The following is a 10,201-nucleotide window of genomic DNA, read 5'->3' on the forward strand; positions in this document are numbered from 1 at the left end:
GACTCGAGCAACAAGTGAAGCAGCAGCTCGCGGCTTTAAGTGAGGGCGTTGCAAGGAGAGCGAACGATGACGAAGGAATCAGCGACGAGGTTTATCAACTCGCCCTGGAGAGTGACGCTCTGCGGACTGAGGCACTTGCGATTCGTAACCAGCTACAGCAGTACAATCGTTGCTGGTCACTTGTCCATGAAGCTGCTGTAGATTGTGGTCTGTCCTCAGAGGAACCTTCGAGTTCTCTTCCAGTTCGCGAAGCTAGTAAGGCTTCCAAGTGGGTGTCGAGGCCACCTCTCGATGAATCCGGCTGGCAAGTGTATTTCCAGGATGAGACGACGTCGTTTTACTTTCATCCGTTTACACGCAAGGAATTTGACGACATCCTCCAGTGCTGTGACGATACGCTGGCGCACGACCCTCCTCGAATAGAGGTAGCGGGGTCACTTTTCGGCTGGACTGTGCATCGTGATCCTCTCACTCGAAGAACTGGCGACGGCTCTCTTGTGTCGCATGTGCGATTTACCACGCGCGTTTCCTGCTCGATGGACGCACTTGACGCATCGATAATCAATACGAACCTTCAATCGTGGCCGTTGGTCGTAACACCGCCGTGTTGGGGCTACAACGAACGCAAACAAGCTTCTTGCCAGGTGTTGCAAGCGTTCGAGGCGGATGAATACGTGATCGTGCACGATTTTCCAGGTCAACCGCGCTACCGCTACATCAGCCTTGTTCGTCGACTACCAAGAAAATCTCGTTTCGGAGAGCGTACTATCACGTATGCAATGGTGCTTGCAGATTCAAAAGGCAATGCGCAAAAGCATTCCTCCGATCAGCGTCATCATAACATTGAGTGGGTCAAAGAAGGAGGCACCTACGTCAAGTTCACCGAGACCAGCGTGAACACTATTGACGTACGCTATGATCACTGGGCTAGCTGCCACGACGAGCTTCACGCGCAGAACCTGTTTGTTCGATGGGCCGAGTCTATTATCAGGTGGTTCCACATAATGATGTCGACAAACCGACTAATGCCGGAGAACTGAGATGAAAACTACGTGGTTTCAGAGAACAGAACGGAGAGATGAACTGAAGTACGTCAACAAATTACGAAACTTTCATCATTTGTGGATAACGACCATTATCCTCTTTTTCAAACAAACTTCGCGTTCAAGCTAATTTGTTTTATTAGTTACTTCGAGATATTTTAGAGCGAGCCAAATGAATTCACCAAAATCTCCTCAACTCCAAATGCGAGTAGTCGTGTTGGAGACAATCATGAAAACGGCATGTTGGATCCAATGACGTACAGACTTCATCCATCATGTACACAACGCCGATCGTGTTTTCGTCTACTTCGGTGAAAGGTGCGAAATACTGCACTCGACACTTTTCTGCATTGAGGAAATATTTTTACAAGCAATCGTGGCTTGCCGAGCAAATTCATTAACTGTAAGGTACTTCATCAGGCAACTAAATGTAAGCAAGTCAAATAAATCTGGAACCTGGTTAATACGACTTTTCATTAACCAGCAGCAGGACCAGTGGCTTGATCTCGATCGCGGCTTCGCCTTCCATCTGTAGCATTACTATAGCTGACCATGAGAGCGAGCGACTACTGTCTTGGCCTCCACGGTCAACCAGTATTCCCAGCGCGATTCACCCACACCAGGCAGGTTTCCCATCTCGCCGTCAATATCGAGTTCAGTTTAGGAAACGTGCCGGTACCAAAGGCATCACGCTAATCAAGTTGTCGGTAGCGTAGTGTAAAAATACTACAAGCAAATAGTAGCAGCATCGTACATCAAGCATGTTCCACGAATACTCGCCGACGTTGTGAGAAAGCTTGGCAAGGTGAATTCGTGGACTTGCTTGCAAACCACCGATTTGCTTGAAAAATCATCAGGAGTTGCTTGAAAGAAGATTAAAACATTAACTAGCATTAAAAAAAAACATACCTCCAGCAATCCGTCCTACATACATTCGCCTCGGAATTTGCGCACGTACGTATCCATTCATCTGGCGTCAACGCCCCCAGCTCCTCGACGAGACAACCATACACCTCGAGTCCGAGTTCGAATGCTGGGCGGTGGTATCATCAGCATCGTCGAGCGAGCACTATGATCGACGGTGAACCAAGCGTATAAAGTTTCTGCCCGAAAATATTCTACTGTTTCTTTGTTGGTAAAACAAAATCATCATAATTATTGCTTTTTGTCTTGTAGCCACTCAAAACGGAGAGTAAAGTCTGCACCTGCGCTCCGTCAAATACAGAAAAACAAGTTAGAAGGATGACCGAGCGATACGTTGTCAATCTGGCAAAGCTAACGATACCGAAATGTTGGAGTTCGTACTGCAACACGACGAGGATCATGACAAAAAGGATGGCTTGTACGGGATACACTTCAGTTTCGATCACAAACGCGAGTTGGTACAAAGATGACAACGCAAAATTCCGTTGTAAGAAGGAGTTCAGGAAAAGGAGAGACCCAATTTCCAACACAACTAGCACCAGAACACCAGCTGCGGCTTCCATGGTCCAGTTGCCAGCGCCACCCGGATAATACGCGATAGTTGGTAGTTTCTCGAGGATGGATTTGAAACACGACGAAAACTAGCGGGACGACGCATTCCACGTACTCAACCAGCACCACATACTCACAATGGAACAGAAGCTGCAGACCTTGGACCACAAGCTTCTTCGATCGTTCCGCACGCCTCGAATTCGTATCGTGTTGTTCATCCGGAGTGGCGGTTAGTGTAGTTCCAGCTAAATGCTCCACTGCGGGGGCTACTTGTAACCTTAACGGCGTAATCGAAGCAAGTTGGGTCCGTCGAATGCTTAACCTCTTCGAGGAAAGGTTGCTACCTGGTTCATCTTTCGGTTGGTATACACCTGACGCATCGAGTAAATTGAGCTCTGTCTCCTTTTCTTTTGTAAGCGGATAACGCAGACAAGCCCAAAGTCGCACACCTTGAAAGGATTTCGTTCGAAAGCTACCGGAGTCCCGTATCGTGGCACGTACCATCGTCAGCAAGCTGGAATCGTCTCCATGGTGGTGGACTTGGGAGTGTTTGCGGTCGTTGAGAAGTTGTAGCAACAGTTTCGAATTTGCTCGCATCTCTCGAAATTCGAGAACGGACTGGCCAATATCTGCCCCAATGAAGAGAATTGTCAGCGACATGGATCCTGCAGTTGACATACACACCGAAATGAATAGAGTGCTCATGAAATCCACCGATAATGCCACCAGTGTCGGCTTCATGTCTTCTAGCTCGCGCGTAGAGTGCACCATCAAATGCTTCCCAGCAAATTTAAAAACTGGCAGAATGGCGACTAGTAAGCCACGATATCGCTCGGATACCTGCTCGTAAAGCACCTTGTAGATCGGAAACGAACCACAAAGCACCATAAACGTTAGGAAGTACTTGTTATATCTGTCGAAATGAACTTTGAGTGGCGATTCGTTCGCGAACAGGACTGAGCCCAAGGCGATCAAAATCATAGTTGATGTAAAAATGCCGATAGGAAAAGTTGAGAATTGCATCATGAGTGGAATTGGGAACCCGATCGTACTGGCGGCTACGAGGGAAACTCCCACGAAAGATATGCTCACCCCCACAGCAACGAAAATTCGCTTAGGAACGCTGAAATTGAGTCCCGGTATAAACCGGATCATTTGCGAGTTGACACCATACGCAAGGATCGACTGAACCAGCAGCAAACGGACCCAGAAGGCCCAATTTGCAGCCCACCCGTCAGCTGGGTCTCGCAATGGTATACACTCGATCAATACAGCAGTCAATAACGCGGGTATTGGGGTGAACAGACACACTAGAGTAACTCGAGTCTTCGACGTTGTCTTACAGTATAAATCCAGACTCTCGAGGCGTTCAACAGAGTAAGACCCCTGTCGACCAACTTGGATGTCACTCCATTTCTCCTCTAGACGCCGCCATAGTGACATACGTGGCATTTGCTGCGTCAAAACAGTAGTTGTTGGGGCGACTGCATTCGGAGGGGGATCCCACACTTCCACCTCTGCCATCGTGGGCAGAACTTCTCAAAATGGGACTCGCTTAGACGCCAGGCGACGTAAAAATAAAGTTTCACAGGGTGGGGGTAAGAAAGATGAGGTGTGCGGCTGGGTTCGAAGCACAACTCCGACCTGAGTATTTTCAACGGACTCGTTCTCAGATTCGCTCGTCATCACTCCCAGGTATTCAACAAGCCAGGCAACTTGGTTATGGATGTCACCCACGACCAACTAGTGGCATAAAAACACCGCTAGCAGTCCGTGAATGGCGGCGCTTCTGGAGATATCAGACACTCGGCTGCCTATGATATTGGCGCGTGCTGGTGAACAACAACACCGAGCAATGGGAAACAAACGCTTTTGAATCACGTCCCATCTCAATTTGAGGTGTGTGGACGTGCTGCGGGGTTCACTTCAAAATCTTTCTGCCTCTAGAGGCTCGGATTCTCTTCCAAGGCTTGAATGTGAGAGTTGACGAAACGCTAAAAATGCTGCATGTACCGCTTACAGTCGGCTTGGTGCAATCAGCACGAGGGAGATCCTGGTTCTGGTACTGTTTATTTCGGTTTTGGGAGGTGTGGTTGACCCCTTGAACGCCGACTTCAGCTGACGCCAAAACTTCAAACGAATAGCGATTAGTTGTGAATACTAAAAATTCACATGGTTTGTCACAACTATGCTGCGCCTCCGACAGTCAATGAGCTTCTCGCGACAATAATGACGTGGAAGACTTGTTATCAGTCTGTTGGGCTTGGCATCGCTTTTATTTGCGCTACATCGAACCATGGTCACCACGATTGTATGAACGTCCTGTGCTGGGGTAACTGTGCACTGAGAACAAATGTATAGGACGGACAACCCAAGCTTTTCATGTAGTTCTTATCAGATGTACTGGTCCGTCTTAATTAACATCATGGCTGGCGCAGTATACTGTAGCTAAGTGACCTACAGTAAGAGAGTCTGCCGCGGGTTGGCGTGCCCACTCTACTTTATCATAGTTCTGTTTGCGAGCATGCAAATCCCAAAATGAGTGATCGCAGCCTACCGCTCGTAAACCACCCCAGCCACCTCCAACTTTCAGGCAGTATTCCTCGCCCACCAATGCTCTTGCTCGTAGTTCAGAAAGTTTTCACATGATCAATCCACAATGCTCTCGAGTGTATACCATTCTATGGGTTGAAGGCGAAGCCAGCACAAGCATCCACCTCCATTGTTGCGAACAGTCATGCAGAGTGACTGGCGATGACGGCTTCCTAGGCTACGAGACGTCCTCGTGATACCAGCTGTGATGTGAAAATTTCCGTATACTGTGAGCTCTGCCAGAAGTTCTGGCAGAGCGCATAGAGCACTGAATTCTCGTGCGTCGGGTCACGTCATTCCAAGTTATTTCCTCAAAGACCCACAGCGTCAATGGTCTCCGTTATTTCATCCCCCTCAAGTGCCGACGGCCACGAAGCCTGCGCCGCCACCAAGAACAAGAAAGACCCTGCGTCGAACGAGCTCTGGGCTGCTGTAATGCGGGAGGAGTGGAGACGTGAGCAGCAGCGTCGACGGATGGTGCGTTGGCGACAACAGAAGAAGGAGAGCGTAGCCTCGATGCTCCAAGAACGCCGGGTACTCGAGAAGAAACTCTACCAACGCCTAGTTGAGGCTCGTGTGTCAGCGGACGGGGTCGTACCGAGAACGATCGACGAGGCATTTCGTCTGAGCACCATCGAGCTCGCGTCCCTGGAGAGAGAGAATCTGGTGCTAAAAGACACGATCAGACAGCGGATGAAGTTCGAGAACATGCTGGATCATGATACACGGGAGATTCTTGCTCCTGAAAAACAACAAACATCTCCTCCGAAGGCACTCACAAAAGTAAAATCAGTGCCACAAATCGCAGGCAAGACAGGATGGAGCGTGCAATTCCCGAGCGGAGTGCCGTCATTCTACTTTACCCCGTTCACGAGGGAAGAATACGACAGCATCCTTGACAACAACGACAGCGCGTATGCTCAACGTCACCCGTGCACATCGACCGTGGGGAAGATTCTCGGCTGGACAGTAAACTACGCGCCGCTGACGCCAAATGCGGATGGAACTTTTATGGCGCACGCTCGATTCACACGACGTGTTTGTTGCTCGCTCGACATGGCTGAGAGGATTTTGCCTCGTATGGACAAGAACCTGTGGCCTGTGCTAGTTACACCGAGAAGCTGGGGGCGCGTCCAGAGCGGGCAAACCCATTGCCAAGTGCTACAGAATATTAGCAAAAATGCCCACATCATGGTCACCAACATCCCAGGCGAAGTAAATCTCCGCTACATCGCTCTGGCCCGACACACTCGCGGGCGAAGTCCAGAAGGTCGTCGCGTTGACAAGTATGTCATAACGATCGGAGACTCCGCGATGAACACGCTCAACCGAGAGGCAGAAGGTGCTCAAGAAGACGTGGAGTGGATTCTCGAAGGCGGGACCTACATCACGATCACAGAAGTGGACGATGAGACCATCGATGTCGAGTTTGACCAGTGGGCTGGCTGCCTTAGCAAGATGCACGGTCGAGAGCTGTATATTGATTGGGTTCGGTTCCCTTTCGGCCTTGAGCAGTGTGTTTCATCAGTTCGTCTGCTCAAAGTCTGAACCTAAGAAGCTAAACTAGCACTGCTTTGATAGCTGTTTTATCCGACACCACTACGAATACACCCAGCAGCTAGCGGCCTTGGTATGCTGGGATTGAACGAGGGCTACATCATGTGACTACATCGAGCTGTTGTTTAGAATTGTAGGAAACACTTACATACTATTAACAAGGGTAGTCATGAAGGACTGCATCGTTATGAGTTAAATTTTTCTTTAGTCCTCAGAATCCAGTCGATACTCAGTACACAATTAGTTTGAGTAGCTAGTAAGAATTCAACTACTGGTAGTATTCCGCAACACACCTTGGGCAGGGAATTTCGGGACGTTCGATGATGACCAGCACCTGTGGCCTGTATTAAGCTGCAGATAGGTCTGTGCCCGAGAACATATAAGTAGTGAAGATTTTGTTCCGGAAGTACTAGGACGAAATAACAAGACGCATAGCCTTTCAGGTGATAGTATAATACTATGTATACTATTCACGCAACCGATGGATTATTATAGTACTAATACTCACACTTAAGTCAATATTTGGCGTCGGCTCGCGATTTGCTCGATCAATTCAGCGCAATTACATGCATATCTTGATGTCGTGCGGCGCTACTATAAAACCCATTTCAATATCGAGATACCGTCAGGTTCATTCACACGACTAACGCGTTTAGTTCTGCTGTACAACTGAAACCTGGACACAACATACTTTGTACTAATATTCTAGTAAGAACCATCGACTAATATCACTGTTGACCGCGATATTTCGTCACGTCCATACTGTAGGTGCCACGATCAAGATGACTGAGACACACCTCCGAGTAAAAGCCTCGCATACAAGTAGGCCTGTCAACGTTGGTAAAAAGGTGGCTGAGACACATCTCCGAGCAGAAGCCTCGAGTAGGCTCCACGAGAAAGTACGAGTATGTGGCCTGGAGCTTGCCCTCGGCAGCCTGCCTTACACCTTTTATGTTTAGTTCAGTTGCTGTCGTTTGGAGCCCAACGGTTGACAGGCCTAGCCTCGAGTAGAAGATGCGTCAATTCCCGCAATCAACTGACTTCCCAGACTCATCTGAACCTGACCACCGGAATTGGTGCACATGCATGATATATTATGCCGGTCACGTCTCAGATGAGCACAGAGTATTATGCCCCTCCATCCCCTTCTCCAACTCGGCAGAAATTAGCTGAGCAAGCATAGTCGTCAGGTGCATTTATGCAGCAAACGTGCCTTCTCTGAAACTAAATTGCACAACGAGAGTGAGGATCGCTGGCCCAGCTTCAGTTCAATTGTATTATCATTATCGGAAACCCAATTGCTGGACACAATGCAAAACATGCAAGGCACCAAACCTAACCTCTCTATTGAGGAAAATTGCTGTCAATAAATATTTGAGGTGCCTATTACTGGTACATTTGCGATTCACTTAGAACAGGGGTGATTAAAACCCGGAGAGGTATCCGTCTACAAGCAGAAAAATGCGCCTGTGGTTTGGTCGTAGCCCCGTTTTCCGCTTGTAGACTTCGATTGCGTGAATCGTTATTGAAAGGTGGCCGGATGAAGACTCACGCAATCAAAGGCTACATCGAATAGGTCACATCAAATAACCGTTCGTATTTGATGCTCTTTTTTGGCTTGACATACGTTAAACGCACTTCAATATTCGATACACTTTATATTGGGATAAACAAGTGCCCAGCGGGGTTACAGACTAGAACTTGATCACCACCGGATCATGAGGTGGTAGAGTCTTCTTAGCACAGTAATCATGCTGGTGAAGGATCTAACGTCCTCAATCTCACGTCAGAAGCAATCACCATTTGTCATCTCAAGCCGAAGAAAGCATATCACGATACCTGACAGTCAAGTTGGTGCTGGCATGACAAACCTACTATCTCCACGCTTGTCCGAGATGGAGAACGCCATTCTTTCGTCTGGGATACTTGACTGTCTCGAGGTCTATGGCGTAGAGGCAAAATCCTCGGGAAATGACGAACGGAAACGCCGAAAGCATCGGGTCAAAATGGTCAAGTTTCGTCTCCGGAAAAAGGAGAAGAACAATTGGTTGTGTGGTGAACTCCGGCGGCTAGAGAGCGAAATGAAGTGGCGAAGAGAAAATCTGAGGAGAACGAAAGCTATCAACAGTGCGGGCTGCGAACAAAGTAAAATCGGAGCACTGCAGTTTCTGGTCGACGAGAAAGAGGCTCTCCATGAGCAAAACGTGGCGCTGCGAGCCAATCTCGAGAAGCACAAACTGTTTGATGAAGTCTTGCTCGCTGAAAGCCACGTTTTGACTAAGAAAAACGAGCTCCTGCTACCAAGTCGCAACAAGGAGGACGGCTGGCGTGTTCATTTTCCTGGCGGCGAGCCGTCCTTCCACTTCCATCCGTTTACCCGAGGAGACTTCGATGTTGTCGTAAACGCATGCCGTACCAAGCCCCCGTCAAATCTTCCGTCCGTAAGGTTGGCAGGAGCCTTTCTTGGATGGGATGTGTACCAGGCGACCGCGACTTCCGTCTTGGGGAGCCAGACCCTACTAGCACGCGCACGATTTACCAAGCGTCTTCACTGCTCTCTGAGGTTTGCCTTCGAGGCGATGAGTGACAAGGACATGGACACGTGGCCTCATCTCGTGATTCCTATGAACTGGGGCGGCTTGAGAGCAGGGCGCTCCACCACGAGGGTGCTACAGCACTTTGATGCCAATGGGTGTGTGATGGTTTGCAATGTTCAAGCTCAAGTGGATCTCCGCTACATTTGCTTCGCCCAACGTTCACCTTGGACGGAGCAAGACGGGAAACGAGTGGTCACGTACATGACAGTGATCGCCGACTCGGAGGCCAACAAACGAAGTCGCTCAGCCGAGGCGAATCCAGACGAGGTGGAGTGGGTCACGGAGGGCGGATCCATTCTGACGCTCACGGAAGCAGACGACAACTCTATTGACGTTGTGTACGACCACTGGGGTGACAGTCATGATGCTCTGCATGCACAATATATGTTTGTACAGTGGACTCACTGGATCCTGCGCTGGGAGCAAATGGTGATGCCATCGAGTCTACTGACTGGTGTGTAGACGATAGTGAGCCTGGGGTCACTGAGAACCGCACACGCCAGTGGTATTATCCCACAAGTTAAAACCATTGATACAGTCGAGTTCGTTCGTTTTGCAATGCCCAGAACGTGGTGGAGATCAAGGAAGAGAAACAGCGTCAATGGGGCGGTAGACGTATCCACCATCTTACAGGCTAGTGCTCAATGATATTCATTTGCACCGTGAGTTTCACGATACGGGTCAAGTACGCAACGTTGGAAAGGCTCCTTTTGCCGACATCGCCAATCCGTCTTTCGACACTACAGCGTTCAGCATTAATGGCAAAGATGCCCTCCAACTACTGGATTTTGAAAATATATGGTGTTAAGTGTTTGAGATTGATGCTTACGGAAAGAAGCTTGCATGGGGTTGAAGGAGTCATCCGTCTCGCTTTTGGGCAGCATGCTCGATCTTGTACTGCTTATCGAGCGCCTCCAGCAGCAAAAAAGTGTTTTC

At 49.0% G+C, this 10,201-nt stretch overlaps 2 protein-coding genes across 2 annotated transcripts; both read left to right on the plus strand.

The window, feature by feature from the left end:
- Positions 1–5,441: 5,441 nt before the first annotated feature.
- KRP23_4319 (uncharacterized protein) lies at positions 5,442–6,659 on the plus strand (the record flags this gene model as incomplete). Its single annotated transcript, XM_067889261.1, has 1 exon — positions 5,442–6,659. The coding sequence occupies one exon, from the start codon at positions 5,442–5,444 to the stop codon at positions 6,657–6,659; it is 1,218 nt and encodes a 405-aa protein (XP_067748437.1).
- Positions 6,660–8,674: 2,015 nt separating this feature from the next.
- Positions 8,675–9,727, plus strand: KRP23_4320 (uncharacterized protein; the record flags this gene model as incomplete). The annotated part of the gene is made up of 1 exon (XM_067889262.1): positions 8,675–9,727. The coding sequence occupies one exon, from the start codon at positions 8,675–8,677 to the stop codon at positions 9,725–9,727; it is 1,053 nt and encodes a 350-aa protein (XP_067748438.1).
- Between the last annotated feature and the right edge of the window lie 474 nt (positions 9,728–10,201).

This window comes from Phytophthora ramorum (assembly GCF_020800215.1).
Source record: "Phytophthora ramorum isolate Pr-102 chromosome Unknown Phyram_PR-102_s0003, whole genome shotgun sequence".
Taxonomy (NCBI): Eukaryota; Oomycota; class Peronosporomycetes; order Peronosporales; family Peronosporaceae; genus Phytophthora; species Phytophthora ramorum.